The 19,136-nt window shown below is 39.1% G+C and overlaps 1 protein-coding gene across 2 annotated transcripts in view; it reads left to right on the top strand.

Moving 5' to 3' along the window:
* The window catches only part of eml3 (EMAP like 3), an 83,296-nt gene that overhangs the window by 51,905 nt on the left and 12,255 nt on the right, over positions 1–19,136 (top strand). For both annotated transcript variants that reach the window (XM_044185198.1, XM_044185199.1), the window contains 9 exons: positions 1,535–1,655; positions 2,036–2,185; positions 6,097–6,166; positions 6,525–6,635; positions 7,882–7,974; positions 13,530–13,664; positions 14,075–14,213; positions 15,382–15,533; positions 15,640–15,765. In XM_044185198.1, the coding sequence (XP_044041133.1) occupies positions 1,535–1,655; positions 2,036–2,185; positions 6,097–6,166; positions 6,525–6,635; positions 7,882–7,974; positions 13,530–13,664; positions 14,075–14,213; positions 15,382–15,533; positions 15,640–15,765 (1,097 nt within the window). The remainder of the gene's footprint in view (positions 1–1,534; positions 1,656–2,035; positions 2,186–6,096; positions 6,167–6,524; positions 6,636–7,881; positions 7,975–13,529; positions 13,665–14,074; positions 14,214–15,381; positions 15,534–15,639; positions 15,766–19,136) is intronic.

The raw sequence follows: 19,136 nt of genomic DNA, 5'->3' as shown, positions 1-19,136 counted from the left end.
GTCTTCCAGTCAGGTTTTCGAGCACACCACAGCACTGAGGCTGCTCTTGTTAAAGTCTTCAATGACATCCACCTAAACACAGACAGTGGCAGAAGTTCAGCCTTGGTATTACTGGATCTCAGTGCTGCATTTGACACGGTCGACCACAACATATTACTAGACCGACTGGAAAACTGGGTGGGACTTTCTGGCTCAGTGTGAAACTGGTTTGAATCCTACTTAAAGGACAGAGACTACCTTGTGTCTATAGGTAATTACACATCTGAGCGGACAAAAATTACATATGGAGTTCCCAAAAAGTCAGCACTCAGCTTCAATCAGTAATGTTAAAAACCATAAACCAAGCCAGAAATCTTGGTGTAGTCATGGACTCAGACCTGAATTTCAACAGCCACATTAAGACAATTACAGCCTACCCTTAAGAATATATCTAGAATTAAAGGACTTATGTCTCAGCAGGATTTTGAAAAACTTGTTCATGCATTTATCTTCAGTAGACCCGACTACTGTAACGGTGTCTTTACAGGTCTCTCAGACAGCTGCAGGTCTTTATCCTGGCTTCCTGTCTGTCAAAGAATTGATTTCAAAATACTACTGTTGGTTTATAAAGCGCTGAATGGTTTAGGGCCAAAGTACATTTCTGATCTGCTGCTACATTATGAACCGTCCAGACCAAGGTGTGCTTTCTGTCCCCAGAGTCAAAACTAAACATGGAGAAGCAGCGTTCAGTTTATATGCTCCACATATCTGAAACAAACTCCCAGAAAACTGCAGGTCTGCTGCAACTCTCAGGTCTTTTAAATCGAGTCTGAAGACTTTTCTGTTTGCTGCTGCCTTTTAGTAAATCAATGATTAACAACAATGATTCATTTCTTACACTGCACTGTAACTTTTACTCTTTACTTACTTTTTATCTTGTTTTTATTTTCTATTTAACTCTTTTGAAGTGTTTTTAAATGTCTTTTTATATTGCCCTATGTTGCTTTTATGTTTTATGTAAAGCACTTTGAATTGCCTTATTGTTGAAATGCGCTATACAAATAAACTTGCCTTGCAGGAAAACTTAAACCTACATCGGCCCCCCTTAAACTGATTTCTTTGGCCACTTGGGGGCAGCGGAAACAAGTTGTGAACAAAACATTGAAATATCATCACCTTTAAGTTGACATGACAAAATTATTAGCAAACAGCTGCTTATTTACACAGCCAGCAGCTACATTAGCTTTTATTTGGAGTTGTAGTCATGGTTACCTGGCGAAAGTAAGTCCAATATTCACTCTCTTTTAGTGCTGTTTTTGGTCTCTGCCATCTCCAAAGAAAAATATCTGGCTCTTTAGTAGCTAAATGCTAATACAGTTTTGGTAAATAATGGCCCTGGCCACTATTTGATCATTTATGATATACAGTAAATGGTACTAAGTGGAAGTAGGAATAGGATACATTCAGGGACAATAAACAGTAAAACACTTGTCTTTGTTTGCCTCTATCTGTATTACCGCTACATTACTTTTCTGCTGCTGTGTTTGTCTTCCAGGACAGTCTATCAAAATGTTCATCCGAGGCCGGCCGATAACCATGTACATACCCTCTAACATCCAGAACTACGAAGACCTGAAGATGGAGCCGCCCTCTGAGAGACTGGAGCTGGACTGGGTGTATCCTTCCAGAATGCCACAGCAGTGTTCAGCCTCTTGTTCATATTTATGAGGGTTATGTTACATTCAGAGAGTGATGATTTCACTGTATGTTCATTTCCTAGGTTCAAGCCACAGTGTCTGTATTGGAAAGTATCTCTCTTAATAGTTTAGTGTCTGTGAGAGCAGCATCAAGCACAGATTAACTGTTAGCTGTGAAGCTGTACACTAAAACAGTGTCATTATTTATTCTATGTCAGTTAAAAATTCATAGAAACTCAAATTTTCACATGCTGAATAGTTGATAATAACACAATTTTCATTGTTGAGTGAACTGTTCATTTGATGAATAAAACGGACCAATGAGTAACATGAATGTCACCTTGACCCTGTCATGCCAGCTATGGTTACCGGGGACGGGACTGCCGGGCCAACCTGTACTTCCTTCCAACGGGCGAGGCAGTGTACTTCATCGCCTGTGTTGTTGTGCTTTACCACATCAACAACCGCACACAACGCCACTATAGCAAACACACAGATTGTGTCCGCTGGTCAGTGGAAGAGAATTTACTGTAAATCATCTGCATCCATAGATAAGATAAAATGAAACTTAGGCAATAGATCACCATTTTGGGAAACACACTTACACACGAACACAACATTTCTGAGAAAGAGATGACAAGCGCTGGACTGGAGGTATTTAGCCTAGCATAACCTAAAGACTGGAAAGAGAGGGAAACAGCTAGCCTGGCTCTTTTAAAAGTGAACATACCAACATCTCTAAAGCTAGCCTACAATAACTGGCAGTCCTATACTGATGTTTTTCAAGAAATAGTTCCAGCACGTTATGCTCCTCTTAAACCACAAAATGTTTCTTTATATTTCTGTTTGTGTACAGATGTACCAAACAAGGTACAGCATGTTAATCAGTGAGCTTTAGAAGTGTTGGTAGGTGTATTTTTTTTTAACTTTAGACAGAGCCAGGCTAGCTCTTTAAAACTGTTTCCAGTCTTTATGCTAAGCTGGGCTAGAATACAGGGCTCAGATGTGGCCCACAGCTAACTCACTGGCTCCATGCCATATTACTTCATGTTTACATCACCAAAAGAATGATGGGAAATGGTGGTGATTGTGAAATCTCAAAAATTCATTTGAAATCGAAATTTTAAAAAATAAGAAGTGACAAAAGCCATCCTTTTTTGTTTTTACACCATCATTATCAATACATTTGTGGACAGAACTAAGGCTCAGTATGTCCTACATGATCTATATATCCCTAGAATACTGACACTCCCGTTTCTATATTAATTTACCAATATTTGTGGTGTGTTGAAACATGTACTATATAGTACCACTGACAGTAGCCTAACTCATGGTCATTTGAAATTAACATTATTAATTTGCCTAGCTTAAACTTGTATTGACTATCCCATAAGCCTGTAAATAAAGGCTGTGAAAATCAAAAACAAAAATAGTCTTGAGTTCAAATGGTTAAAGCTTGTTCGAACATCTGACAAATATTAAAACACACTAAAATCCATTTAAAACATTTAAACCATCACAGCCCATTAGAACCTCTCAAAACATTTAAAAACCCATTTAACCCTGTTAAGAGGTATCGACATGCTGGCAACCAACACACCAAGGGCAAATAAAGAGACTAGAGATTTGGGAGGCGATCGGCACATTGGCATGTTACCACATGCCTCAAAGAATAGGTGTGATTTGATATCTCTTTTGACAGCTATAATAATAATAATAATAATAATATAGAAAAATAAAAGCAATGGCGGTGGTGTAAAATAACAGATACCAAATACTTATATTCCTGAAATAACGGGGAACTTACTATGGTTTCCAAATGGCACTTAAAGGCTTTGGGACAAGCTACAGTTTAACTGTTCACTACAGTGCAGTCCATAATTATTTAGGCAGTGACACACTTGCATTTTGGGGCAGCCTGATAATCATAATGAATTACCATTTAGTTATTATTCAGTCTGACATTGTGTTCATGTTAATTGTATCCATCTCGCTGATGCCATTTTCATGCCATTTTAGCAGTTGCTAGGAGCAGCTTTTTCATATCAAAGAAATATGTAGATTTAAAGTGGTCACATTATGCTCATTTTCAGGTTCATAATTTTATTTTGGGGTTGTACTAGAATGGGTTTACATGGTTTAAAAAAAACACCATATTTTTTCTCATACTACACATTGCTGCAGCACCTCTTTTCACCATGTGTCTTGAACGCTCTGTTTTAGCTAAGCGAGGCATCTCACCTCTGTTCGATCTTTATTGGGAGTTGCACATGCTCAGTACCGACGTAAGGACTACTAGCGAATCAGAAGCAGTAGGGCGGGTCCTGACGAGGAAGTAACTGTGATCCAAAACAAAGCCTCTTTAGCCAGTAATGGCTAAAGAGGTCTGTATGGCTTCAGTTCAGCCGTACATGTTCCAGCCTGAGTCTGATACCGAAACACAGGCAGCCCAAACCAGCTTCACAAGATGTTTCAGAGTTGTAAGTTATTAATTTGTAACTAATTTATCTTTCATACGTAATGTTTAACTGTGCACTGTCTCTACATCACAGTAACAACTTGATGCCCATTGGCTGCCTGGAGGGTATCTAACATTTTAATTAATATTTAGGTGTACTTATGGAAACTGCTCAATTTGTGCATTATGACAGGTGTTACATAGTGACATAGATATGTTACAGAAGTAACGACTGGACTACAATCGAGCTGTTTTCAGGCAGTTCAGGAGCAGTGAGAGGGTAACTCCCTTTGGGGTGGACTTTGGGCTTTTTCACTTTGCAAACCTACTACATAAACAAAAAAGATATATAACACAATAAAGTAAAGGGGGAAAGCCAAAAAGCATAATATGACCACTTTAAGTTGTTATTTTGGTAAATTGACTTACAACAACCTGTACAGCTGCATCAGCTCCTCTATGCTTTTTGCCACCATGTGACCCTTTGTCTCTATTTTTCATGGATGTAGTTAGGTAGCTAGGTTGCTATGTAGGGCGATAACGTCCCCATTCTTAATCCCACCTACAACGATCTGATTGGTCGATTGTTTGTCCAATCGACACCAAACGTATATAAGCAAATCGAGATGTGGGCAGAGATTCAGAATTTCGGTTCACATTTACAGGTATATCTATACTGGCTGATATCTCTGGGTCGCAGATCTTAAACAGTCACTGACAGCAAAGGGTTTGAAGCCAGATATTAAAGGGACAGTTTACTCCAAAATCAAAAATACATATTTTTCCTCTTACTTGTAGTGCTATTTATCCATCTAGATCGTTTTGGTGTGAGTTGTCTAGTTTTGGAGATATTGGCCGTAGAGATGTCTGCCTTCTCTCAAATATAATGGAACTAAATGGCACTCTGCCAAAAAAATACATTTGAAAACAGCAATGTCTCTTTCCAGAAATCATGACAGGGGTTACGAAAGATAATCTACAGACCCTGTTGTGAGCAGTTTCATGTAGGAACTATCGGTAGAAAGAAAATTCCCACATGAAACTGAAACACACACGTTGCCATCAAAAATAAACTTTAGCCACTCAGCTCCTCTGTCTTCTGAGCCTGGGGGCCAATGTAGTGATTTGTGCTGGTTCTTTGACATGGTGTTAGTTAGTATGGAGCTGAGTAAATGTTCAGTAAGTTATTAGCAGTCTCGGTTGGGCGGTTGGGCGAGTTCAAAGTTGTGAAAACGGGTGATTTGAGTTCCCGTCTTTTAAGTCTCATAGTCTATTAAACCATACGATTATTAAAACAGAAACACATTTGTTGAGTAAAATATGTTTGAATATAATTTTTATTCATAATCAATGTTATTTCTAACATCACTCAAAAAGTAAAAAACATCAGGTCTGCATATCCCTCCCGCCCCCGAAAATAATGGATAAAGAAGCGCTTCTCCTTATAAAATTAACACCAGCGATTGCCTGACCAATGAGAATTTGGTCGGACAAGAGTATTGACCAACCGACCAGAAGGTGTCAGCCCTACTTTAAATATAATGAGTGTATTTAAGTTTATTTATTTAAGTTTATTTTAATTTGCTGAATTACTTTTGTTCCCCTACAATTTGGGGAGTATGTGTAAAAATGGCTACAATTCCTTCACTGTGCAACTGAATTGGATGTAAACATCCTCAAATTAAAGCAGAGTCAGCACTTTAACCTCGTAGTCTTTGTTTTGTTTTGTTTTTAAATCCAATGTGCTGGACTACTGAGCCAACACAACCAAAAAATGTCTCACTGTACGTAACGGACTGCACTTTATTTGACTACAAGTACACTTGTCATTTTGCCATGGTGGTTAAAATCACATACACAGATATGTTGCCACTGGTCAATATGTTTGAATAGATATTTGTTCAAAAGCCATGTACAACCCTTTCTTGTTATTTAGTTACATTATTTTTGTTCATCCTGCAGTCTTACCCTCCATCCTGACAAGGTGCGAGTGGCATCTGGCCAGACAGCAGGGGTGGATAAAGACGGCAAGGTGACTACTGCTGTGATACCAGTCTGATGCACTTTGATCCATTATAGACAAATGTTTTTTACGTCTTTAAATGCTTTATACTGTATTTCTGTACACGTATGTGTGCAGCATTAATGCATACTGTATATTGTGTAATCAGGGCCCTATGAAAGTCAGACATCTTATTGGGGACCCTAGCAATGACCTTAACCCTCATGCAGATATACAGTGTTTTGCTCCATTTTAATTCTAATGCATATAACCAGTCACTAAAAAATCTAAAAAAGTTGTTGAATTTTGGCTCAAAATAATACTGGTAGATAGGTAGAACTATGTGTTGAGGATAAATGTAAGTAAAGTTTGTGTGTGTGTGTATTAGCCCCTGCAGCCTTGTGTTCATATCTGGGACTCCACTACCCTGGTCACCCTGCAGCAGATCGGCCTGGGAACTTTCCAGAGGGGAGTGGGATCAGTTGCATTTTCCTTTGCTGTGAGTTGATTGTAAAATAACATAATGTAAATTCTCAGAGTTATTCACAAATGATTTACCTCAACTGCAGCGAGACCCAGGCCTTTATTTGAAACAGACTTATATTTCCCCTGTCCCCCAGCTAATGCAACATGATCACCTGTCTTGATTGATAATACATTTCCACAGCCCTAAACTTATCAGTACATGTCATATTTACTACTCTGCTGCTATCACTTTCTCTTTTCAACAGAAATATTGTTTTTCATTTAATAATTATCTCCAGTCACTTGCCATTTTTAGATCGCAGTGAAGCTGTTGTCAATGAAACTAAACACTTCCTGTACAGGTGTTTCACATTGAAAATCTTCAAGCCTTTCCTTTACTGGCTCTTTATGTGAAATATCTGCAGGACAGGTGGAGTTTCATTGATGATAGCTTAACATTGACCAAAAAATGGCAAGTAGAAGCAATTGGAAATAATTAGTGGCATTAACAGTATTTTTCTCAAAAAGAGAAAGTGAGAGTAGCAGAATGGTGAGAATGACATGACTCTAGGTGGGTTTCCATCCACCTGTTTTTATGCGTATTTTCAGTTTGCGCATAAAAAAAACGAGTGGAAAATTCTAAAAAATCTCATAGGGCTGACGTGAATGCTTCGAAGCTTCAAATCAGTATTGCAGGGTTTTTCATTATTATATATGCATTATAGTAATCCAACATTATTAACATTAAATGGCATCTCAGAGGATGACAGCAAGGCAGTGTTTCCCCTAGGTTGACTGCTTTGGGGGGGTGACCGTTACTCGAGTTGACGACAACTCATTACATTACGTAACACTGAACCATGGTGTTCTGTCAGGAGATGCAGTGACTCAAAGAAAAAGTATAAATAATATGTAATTTGTTAAGCTATGAGTAGAGGAAAAGTCTGCTAGCCACTAGGCTAATTTATGCAGTGTAAATACAATTGTTTTGTCTATGAACCTTGACAGTTATACCCCTCCCCTGAAGCTTATAATATTTGCGGGGAATTCTCATCAAAGCCCCAAATCTTTTTTTTACTCTCGGCTGAGGTGGAAAAGTTTGTGCAAAGCGATAACCAACTCCTAATAATTGCATAATGGTAGTGGATGGAAACGCACATTCATTTGCATTTTATTTTGCTGATTACTGGTGGAATTGGTGCTGTGGAAATTTACATTATGCTGAATTTAGCTTCTTTTTTTTTTGACTGGTCTTTATTTGTTCCAAATGTTGTTTTCAGGATTCTGGAGCGTTCCTATGTGTGATCGATGACTCTAATGAGCACATGCTTTCAATATGGGACTGCAAGGGGACCAAGCATGCAGAGGTCAAGGTAAAGAACAGTCAAAGTAAGGTCAAGTGTGAATGAACTTAACAGGCTCAGTAATAAAGAAATCTCAACCCTTTACAATGATACTTTACAATGATAAGGCTAATTATTATCACCAGTTTTATTCAAAGCAGAAATACTGTTAACATTCCTCATTGTTTTATAAAGTTGCATTAATCTTAGCTGAGTACACTTACAGTACAGACTGTTACTGTTACAATAATAAGATGATACAATAAAATATTAAATATAATATTTCAAAAGTACAATAATAAAACAGTTGCTATAATATGGGCATGAATACTTCTAAAGAAGGTAAGTAGGTTAAAAAAATTACAATAATAATATAATATGTTTGATGTTGTGTTTTCAGCTTGTTGTGGATTTCTTCTGTTGCCATGTGGCCAAAAAATAATAGTGTTTAAAAAAGTATTTGAGAATTATGAAGGAGGTAAGCAAGCCGTTTCCCCCTGCTTTCAGTCTTTGAGCTAAGCTAGGCTAAACATGTCCTGGACCTACTAAATCTCCTACACAGACATTAAACTTGTATTGTGCGTCTCATCTGACTCTGAGCAACAAACCACTCTCTTTCCCAAAATTTTGGACTGTTCCTTTAACAGGTTTTATTACAGTTTGCCTGCTTTGGGATGACATGTTTTTACTTTTAATTTGAGAAGGTTCGAGTTTTTTTATTGTCACATACACAATCGTAAACAGTATAACGTATAGTGAAATTCTTACGTGCCTAGCTCAGAATGAGTCTAACAAATAGATAAATAAAATAAAGATGAATCTAGCAAATAGATCAAATAAAATAGAAATATATAAAAAAGAGTAAAATTAACAGTGGAACAATGAACAATATAACCAGCAGTGACTTTTAGAAAAATGGAACACTAAAACCAGTGCATAATAATATATGCAATATAAGGTGACATTAGTATGATGATGTAAGCGTAAGTGATGTATTATAAGTTATGTATGTGTGTAAAGTGACTGGTTCAGGACCCAACTGGCTTGAAGGAAGAAACTCCTCCTCATCCAGGCAGCTGTAGCGCCTCCCTGACCGCAGCACAGAGAAGAGTCTGTTGTTGGGGTGATTGAGGTCTTTTATGATCCTCCCAGCCCTCGTCCTGCACCTCCTAGTGTAAATGTCTTGTAGGGCTGAGAGTTGACATGCGATGGTGCGTTCTGCTGACCGTACCACCCTCTGCAGGGCCAGGCAGTCCCTCTTGGTGCTGTTCCCAAACCAGGCGGTGATGCTGCTTGTCAGTACGCTCTCTATGGTGCAGGTATAGAAATCCTTTGGCACCTTGAGGGGTATCCTGAAGTCTCTTAGGCATCTGAGGTGGAAGAGACCCCAAGGTGTCGACGCGAGAAGACCATGATAAGTCTTTTAGGCCCTGTTTACACTTGGCATTAACATGCATTCTGAATGATCCGATCACAGGTGGACAGCTCTAAGTACAGGTGTGAACGCACCCAAGACGCATTGAGGACGCATTGAAATCAGATTGCTCAGACCACATTCGGAGGTGGCTGTGGCTTAGTGGTAGAGCGGGTCATGGACTGATGACATTAGTCAGTTTCTTTGGACTGATGACCACTCAAAGAAGCGCTTTGAGTGGTCGGAAGATTAGAAAGGTGCTATACAAGTACATACAAGTAGAGTCCATTTACCATAATGCCAGGTGTGAACTAACGTACTTGGAGCTGTCCACTTGTGATTAGGGCTGGGTATTGTTTAAAAAATGACGATACCAGTACTAATAACAGTACCCTTAAAGTGATACCGGTACCAATAGAGTACAGTATATAGCATTTTTTTCCCTACTTCATTCGATACCCATCATGTGAATGGAAGCATTCCGTTGCATAAAATAATCCAAATGATTTTTAGAGATACGTGTAGAGAGCCAGCACAACAGACCAGCCTTGTTTATACCTTTAAAGGTATCGAGTACCGATACCCAGCCAAGGCTCAGTACTAACTTTTAAAAATGGTTGCCAGGCTGGCAACCAGGCATCAGCTTTTGGTTGCTGAAAAACTGAAATATGGTTGCCATTTTTGGTCACCTTGTATTGTGAGTAATTAAGATACTATGCAGTTATACGTCAGCTTAATGATGAAAATGTGGCATAAAAGAATGTTTAAAAGCATTATTACAGTAACCAAACAAAATTCTTTCTAGTTTGTGTTTTATCTGATATTTTACAGAATTTGAAAGTGTTATCAGTGTCCACCCTCAATTCCTGGTATCCAAAATACCAGCATTCGTTTGTGATGTTGACAGATTAGTCGAACTTTTCACCCCATAGTCAAACAACTTAATTTGCTTCGCCATTGTCTCTAAGACATTCATGAAAACAAGATGCCTGTGAGCACGTGGGTAAACTCACCAACGCACGTGCAGCATTGTCTAGTTCCAGCAATATTTCAGTAATGCAACAGAAAATGTATTCATGTTGAGGTGCAGGTTTTGCTGTTTGCTGTCCCTACTTTTTAAATGTTAAAAAGTGGTTGCCACTAGGGATGGGAATTGATAGATTTTATTGATACCAATGTCATTATCACTTCTGCTTATCGGTCCAATTCTTTATCGATTCCCTTATTGATTCCTGATTAATTTTCTGTGTGGGGAAAAAAGTAGGCCTACACTGGTTTTCAGCATCCATGCAACAATTTTATTATCTTTGAGTCTGAACCTACAGTCTATGGTCTGAACACAGTGTAGAGTACAGTATTTCCCTCCCCTAGGTTGACTGGTTTTGGGGGGGGTAAGGTTCATAGAAAAAGCTATTGTTTTTTGCTAGTTATCATTATTAGCTTAAGCCTATGGCATTTTACACTGCATAAATTAGCCTAGCGGCTAGCAGACTTTTCCTCTACACATAGCTTAACAAATTACATATTATTTATATTTTTTCTCACTCACTGTTGGTTTAAGTCACTGCATCTTCCGACAGAACACCGCGGTTGAATTTCAGCGTTAAGTAACGTAACGAGTTGCCGTCAGCTCGAGTAATGTGTACTTCACCCGTCTCTCCTCCGCTCCGTCTGTGTGCTCAGTCCCACCCTCGATGAAACACAGGGAGCAGACAGAGGAGAGGAGAGAAACTAGCGCGACCGGCATGCCGGCATTGATAAAAAGGAATTGATCAGCTCCGAGGCATACGATTCCGATGGATTGGACTATTTAGAACCGATTCTGAACTGGAACTGGTTCTTGATTCCCATCCCAAGGCCAAGAATTGGTTGCCAATTTCTCAAATTGGTTACCAATGGCAACCTGGCAACTGTTACTGTCAAGCTCTGCCATCCCTACTTGTGATCGAATCACCCAAGACGCATGTTAATGCCAGGTATAAAGGGCCTGTGATGCACACACTGAGGTATCTGAAACTGTCCACCCTTTCCACCAGGGCCCGGGTTTTACATCATCTGACATTTATGAAATTATCAGTCACTGCAGGGTTTTATAACCCACACAGAGACAATGAAATCCTTCAACTAAAGTTAAAGCATGAGAATCAGCCAGGCTGCAGTGTGAACATAGTGCCAGATAGGCTGTTCTGCAGCCAGATGCCCAGCGTGGCTGCGTGCTCAATATGTAGATGCTTTTTATAAAGGAGGTCTGTTTGGAGAGATTAAGGAGGGGGGGAGGTGTCTCTGCTATGCTTTTATGGGCTTTTATCCCAAAATGCCTCAACTTCCCTGAGAGCAATTTCAGCACAGCTGTCATGGCAACAGTGTAAATATTTTATACAGTGTGTGTGTGTATGTCTTCTCTAATGCAGCAGTGGGAATGCATAGGTGGGTGTTTGAACTTGTATATCATCTCAAGTCAAGAATTTAATGGGCTTGTCCAAGAACTTATGTTGTGTTGAAGGTAGCATCCAGTGTACATGGTTCAATGTGGGAAGGCAGCTCAGTGCTGAACAGGCACACTGACCCACGCTGTATAAACATACGAGTTCATCCAACAGGAACAAGGTAATTATACCAAGATACCCCTTCTCCACAGCAGTGGAATAGTACATATGCCACTTTACAGCACAGCTATGAATGGAGCTTTTTGTGTAGAAATGATGCTTCTGTACTTTTTGTACATACTGCATACATGGTTACAGAAGACCTGCCACTGGGACTGTGTTTCCATTTTGTGTGTCTGTGCCTGGTGGCAATAAACATCTCAAGAAAGAAATCCTATATAGTTCTCTTTGGGGTTGTTTAGAAAATAGAGTTGCACAAATTTAACTTAAAGCTGCAGTTCTTGATTTTATTTTACCACTTCTGGGCAGCGGTACAAGCTGAAAACACAACATCAAGTTGTTACGAGTAACCTGTTACAGTGTGAGTAAACAAATGCCTAACTTTGGCTGTAATTTGGTCCTGAACAGGAAGTTTACAGTGGGTTTTAACATGGCTTTGTTGCTGCCTGCTACTGGTGGAAAGAAGGCTGAGTTTGAGTTCGCAGGCTGTAAAAAAGAAACAATAAGCTAAAAGAGGCTAAAAAGCACAATAAAAAAGTATGATAATTCTTTGTGGGTTCCTTACAACAACCTCTTTCACATTACACGGTCATTTGATCCATTGTTCATATAAAAATATTGATTAGTGCAGCTTTAAATAGATGCATGAGGTGCATTTTGAAGTTCTTAATGCCACACTAATCAATATTTTATATGAACAATGACTCAGATGATTGTGTGAAATAATAATAATGTGATGAAAGGAAAGCAGTCGATCATAGAGATGATCAAACAGAATTATCACCTGACCCTCCATCTCACCTCAGGTCTACAGAGCCTTTTAGCGTCTTTTATCTCCACAACTTCAACAACACAATTTCTCCACAACTTTACTGTTTTGGTTCACAAATACATCAATCTGTACACAAATAGAGCTGCAACGATTTGTCAATGAATTGATTAGTTGTCAACTATTAAATTAATTGCCAACTATTTTGATAATCGATTCATCATTTTCAGTCATTTTTTAAGAACAAGTGTCCAAATTCTCTGATTCCAGCTTCTCAAGTGTGATTATGTTCTGGTTTCTTTAGTCTTCTATGACAGCAAACTGAATATCTTTGGGTTGTGGACAAAACAAGACATTTGAGGACGTCACCTTGGGCTTTGGGAAACAGTGATCAACATTTTTCACAATTTTTTTTTTTACATTTTTTGGACCAAACAACTAATCGATTAATCGAGAAAATGATTGACAGATTAATCATTAATGAAAATTATCATTAGTTGCAGCCCTATACACAAACACGACTCCAAATGAATGCTAACATTGCTCCGTATCTGCCGGATGTGTAAATAGGCAACTTTTTGCTAACATGTTACATGCCATATCAATTTAACAATGCCACAATATGTCAAGCATGTGTTTGATTTGTTCATTTTAAAACACCTACAATGTGTTATGAGGAAATTTGAGGCACCATAACAAAATCAGGGTACACTTTTTCCATGTGACAAAGGCTTGCAGTCATCGTTTAACATTGTAATTGTGCAAAACACGTGTTTGTGTGTGTTGTTGTTTTTAGAGCACCAACGAGGCTGTGTTTGCTGTAGAGTTTAACCCTAGCGACAGCACCAACATCATCACCTGTGGTAAATCCCACGTGTACTTCTGGACGCTCAGTGCAGGACAGTTCACCAAGAAACAAGGCATCTTTGGAGTAAGACACACTTGAGTTTATTCTAAATCAGTTTATCCTGACCTGGCAGCAAAAAATGTTTTGCCAATTTTCTGTATCTTTCTATTCACTTCAGTTCCTTTATTGTCTGTGTACGAGTAAGTTCTACAAAATGAAGTTTGCAGCTTCCTCAGTTTGAGGCTAAAAAGGGAAGTAAGGAGCATAAACAAAGAGAACTGAAAATTGAGAGTAACCATATGGAGATATGGAAAATCCAAAAGAGAAATTAACAATCTGGGTTAATCGAAGGTGTAAATGTGATTTAAACTCACTAACATATATTTGAATAACAGAAATATGTTATTAGTATAGTAAAGCAAATATTTACTTTTAAACCTGTACTAACAATAAATCAAATTATTGTTCTAAAACCAATCTCCCTTTCTTTTCAGAAATACAAGAAGCCCAAGTTCATCCAGTGCTTTGTGTTCAGTCTGACTGGAGATGTTCTGACCGGAGACTCTGAAGGAAACATCCTGACTTGGGGAAAATCAGCTGCAGATGTCAAAACGCTTGGCAAAGGAGCCAAAGGTCAGTACTGTAGATCAATATACACTATATAAAATGAAATGTCAATATGAAGAAATTAAAGCTGCAAACAGCGATGAGCGGGCCCTTGCACCTCCCGCATGTCGGGGCGTGCCGCAGCGTTGTTACCGGAGATTGGTCGAAGTGGCTCTGAATTGTCATGTATTTTGGATGCTGCACGAAGGAATAAAATTTCACTTCCTGCGTCCACTATGTGGCGCTAGAGAACACCCACTAATTATACATTACCTTCCAGTATATCAAGTGTACACCAATGAAATTTCATGTAAATTACAATTACCTTGTCACACAAGGGTTACGTCCTGTTGCCAGTAGGTGGTGCAATGACTAATCTCCTAATGTATGTAGATGTCCCAGGCTGGGACTCTCATCAAACATGCGAAATTTGGAAAAGATCTGACATTGTGGAGCTTAGATAGTACAGTTACTTTTTTCGAAACATCGAACCAGTAACCACAGTTACTAACTGCGAAACATTGAAATTTGCCGCATCGCCATGGCCACGCCATTTGATGGAACCTCAAATGCTTCGCAATTCAGCATCGCAAAGGTCTTTAGATTGCACTGCCCAAATTTGAAGTCGATCTGATTAATTCTCTAGGAGTTCATTAAAGTACGGAGCCTGTAAATGGCGAAAAATGCCCTAAAAGTGCACTGTAAATTCAAAATGGCTGACTTCCTGTTGGGTTTAGGGTAAGAGGGGGTTTTTTAAGTTTAGAGATGATACATCTGCCTCCCAAATTTTGTACGTTTCGTTACTTTTCAAGCATCCTAAGCCCTTCAAAAACAGCTTCCTGTTTCCGAACAATGCGTTGCCGTGGCAACAGCGTTTGATGAAAACTCACAATTTTCACAATAAATCATCATCAATGTCTTAAGGCTTTTCTACCCAAATTTGAGGTGGATCTGGTCGACCTGCTAGGAGGAGGAAATCAAAGTATAGAATAGTAATTTCCTGTTGCCAGTAGGTAGTGCTATGACCATGACTGAATATTGGCCTGTGGATGTCTTCAGGCTGGACTCAGGGTTCAAGGTTCATACATACAATTTTTTAGCTTTTCATTTTCAATTTTGTTTTTCATATTGACAAACCTTATGGCCTTCATTTGTCTCCATACACACTGATGAATTTGTCTTTCATTTCCCACAGAGACCTTCCAGATCATGCGACAGACCAGAGCCCATGAAGGCAGTGTGTTCACCCTGTGCACCCTGCAGGGCGGGGCTCTGCTCAGTGGAGGAGGGAAAGACCGTAAAATCATCCGCTGGAGCGCTGACCTGGCACCTGAGAGAGAGTGTGAGGTGAACCACAACTGTATGTGTGTGTGATGCTGTTGGTGGAGGGCTCTGTGAAGTTACATTCAATTAAGAGGGAAAGGCTTGTTGATTAATGTGATTATTTGTCTAGATTCTAGAAAAATATGGGGCAGTCCGTACCATTGCAGATGTGGATGGGGAGGAACTATTAGTTGGTACAACCCGTAATGCCATCCTCAGAGGCACCTTCTCAGATGGATTTGTGGCCATAGTACAGGTATGCTTATTATGTACTTGTACATTAGCATTGTCAAGTTTTTTGGATGCTTGCTACCTGCAGGTATTTTAGGATAAAATTTTCTTGGATTGAAGCTGCCAAATGCTTTTGTATGTACTGTATATATTCTACCAATATTAAAGGAATGGTGGTAACAACAAGTGCAGTTTAATACTACAGCAAACAGTCCTTGAGGAGCTACAGTCAGAAATACAACAGAAGAACAACTGGTATGTCTGTTTACAGTACAGCCAAACAAACTAACATTGTTTTAATGAAATAGCCATTTAGTCTTTTTCCATCATGAGCAACTGTGATCTGATTTCATGCTGCACGCGGTGTGAGTAGTTTTCCACAAAACAGCAGTACACAGTAAAAGGATAATATATGATAAGACATTTGTCATTGTAGGCATACAACAAAATTATGTTTGGTAACTCTCAGAGACCAGCAGCAATAGAAAACAAGATAAGTAAACAAGATAAATATGATGAGGTAGCGTCCTCTAGGCCTGTCACAATAACTACTTTTGTTGGACGATAATATTGTTCCAGAAAAAAGTGCGATATACAATATCATTGTCATTTTAAGACCATTTTATGCCACTGATATAAGGATAATATCATAGCATAACAATGCAAGTACACCTTTTCAAAGAGCAGTTAAATTTTAAGCTGCCTGAACCCCACCCATGGTGAAACTCAGACACAGAAAGCAGACGACGAGAGGACAGAAGCAGCGCGACCAGAAATGACAGCAAAACGTGTCTCACACTCGTGTCTGTTACATTCGGCTTAGCAGCTGTGGAAAAAAAAGGTGTTGTGCCCCAAGTCTTATAATGTAAGGAAAACCCTGCTGTTTATTCTGGCATCATGGTTGGTTAAAATGTTGGTGACATTCTTATCCAAATAAACATACATGTAAACGGGAAATATCAATATATGGACATAACCTAAATAATTTTTGCTGACCTTGATAAGTCGATAAAGTAACTATCGAGACAGACTTAGTGTCCTCTATCTATTTATAATAAATAAAGGCACTTGGATGAGGCAGGAAAACAGTGACAGTGTAAACAGTGCAATATAAAAAGGTATTGCACAACAAATTAGATATTATTAGACATGTGAGCATAGAAGTAGTGTTTTCTATCTGTACATAATACTTAAAAGGCACTTATGCGTGGCAGGTTAACCGTAACAGTGCAGTATATCTCTTCAACCATTGACCTGTTTGAGTTTTCTTAGGAAGAAAAGCCTCTGTAGAGCTTTCTTCACCAGGTGGGAGGTGTTAAGGGACCATGAGAGGACCATCTGTATAAGATAATAAGGATTTGAACCATGTGAACCATGCAAAGCTACTCTAGTGGAATCCCAGAATAAAAATATAGAGCTGGAAATGAACATTATAGGTCCTCTTTAACTGACACACTGTAACATTAACCTACACTGTACATTTACTACCAGATTGACAACTTACTGCTAACCTTTTCCTCCGCTCACATTCACCATCACTTTCGCTTGCTCCCTCTCAATCGCACCGCACACTTACTATGCACACACACTATGTGGTTGTTTATTACAACAAGTAGACAAGCTTTGAGAAAAGGCTACAGGCAGCAAGTCAAAATACTGCTGAAAAAACAGGAGAGTTTGGGAAATCCCACATCAGAGCGTAGACGACGAGGCGACTCTGGTTGCTCGTACTCCCATTCACCAATCGGTGCTCTGCAGTGTTTTAACTTCACCTTTTATTATCGGCTCGGCTCGCTTGGAACCTCAACAGAGGGATAACGAAGAAACGGGACGGTATGGAGTGGTTCTTTTGGTACCATCCACAACTTTTCAAAGTATCAAAAACTGGGTTTGATTTCATAAAACTCTTAAGGACTTTAACTTTAACGCAAGTCCTACATTTTCACCTCATTTTGAGGCCCTGTCTAGCAGAGCCACTTGTCTAGTTTTAAAACCTTTATTGTGTCAGTTTCTATTGTGCTTATCTGGTGCAAATGTATGTAAGTAAATTACTAAATGACCTCAAACTTCCTCACGCACAGCAAGCCTGGGGCAGGACTCTGACTCTGGGTTCCCATGAGTTGTTTACAGAATCACAATCAGAATCAGAAATACTTTATTGATTCCAGAGGGGAAACTCTTTTATTACAGCTGCTCACTGTCACGTCAGTGCACGCTGGAGAATAGAAAGGAGACTTACTAAGCAAATCAGAATATAATACACTATAATACAGGTAAGATAAATTAAGTACAAAGTGGATATAAGTAAATAAGTATAAAAGCTAAATAAGTGTAAGTACCAAAGTGGATTTAGAGGTTTGATTAGTATGCACGGTATAATACAATGTAATAATATAAGTAATAAGTAATAGTGCAATAATGAGTAATGTCAAGTTAAGTGTAGCTTATTAAGATTATTATGAGACAGTGGATATTGCACAGCAGTAACAGAAGTATGAATAAATAAATATCTGAAAACAGAGTATAATACACAGCAGTATTAAACAGAGAATACTGCACAAGTATTTCAGGTATTGCAGTGATGTTAATGATCAATGTCCAGTTTAATGACTTAGGGTCATACAGACTGACACTTAGAGGGAGGAGTTAAAGAGTTGGATGGCCACAGGCAGGAATGACTTCCTGTGGCGCTCTGTGGTGCATTTTGGGGGATGAGTCTTCCGCTGAAGGTGCTCCTTTGTTTGACCAGCACGTCATGGAGCGGGTGGGAGACGCTGTCCAAGATGGCGTGTAGTTTACCCAGCATCCTCCTCTCTGACACCACCGCCAGAGAGTCCAGCTCCACCTACAGTGTACTATGTACACTGTACATGATGGGCACTTAAGAATGACTGGACACATACACAATTCACAGAGTTTGGGAGGAATGGGGAGTCAGAGGCTCATTTATGTCCCATGGTCCTTAACGTTTTAACTCAGCCCTGAGTATGTAATATCCACACTTATTCAGTCTGTTTAGATCCAACAGATGGCAGCAGCTGGCATCAGAATGCATTTTAGCAATGTCTCTACTGACCACTGGAATTTGGCTTCCTGCTCACATTTGATTTTTATCTGTGGGAAACTGAAACCATTTTCAGCTACAGTGATCACTACACCCCACAAGTGTTGGATAGAATGAACAACATTCATTTGACAAACAAGATTTAGTTTTTCTTAGAGCCTTACCAGGATTGGAACTAAAAATGTAAAGTTTGTCCTGAGGGAGGCGCAGGAGAAAATGCCACGAGGTTGTAATTAAAAGGGTTCATCCTCTTTGGAGTATGAATGAGTGCAGTAAATTTCACAGCAATCTACCAATGACCTCTTAGATTATGAGGTATTTTGGGAGCCATA

Source organism: Siniperca chuatsi, linkage group LG22, assembly GCF_020085105.1.
Source record: "Siniperca chuatsi isolate FFG_IHB_CAS linkage group LG22, ASM2008510v1, whole genome shotgun sequence".
NCBI classification, from domain to species: Eukaryota; Metazoa; Chordata; class Actinopteri; order Centrarchiformes; family Sinipercidae; genus Siniperca; species Siniperca chuatsi.
Note: the sequence above shows the minus strand (reverse complement) of the source record. Positions and strands in the feature narration are given on the sequence as shown.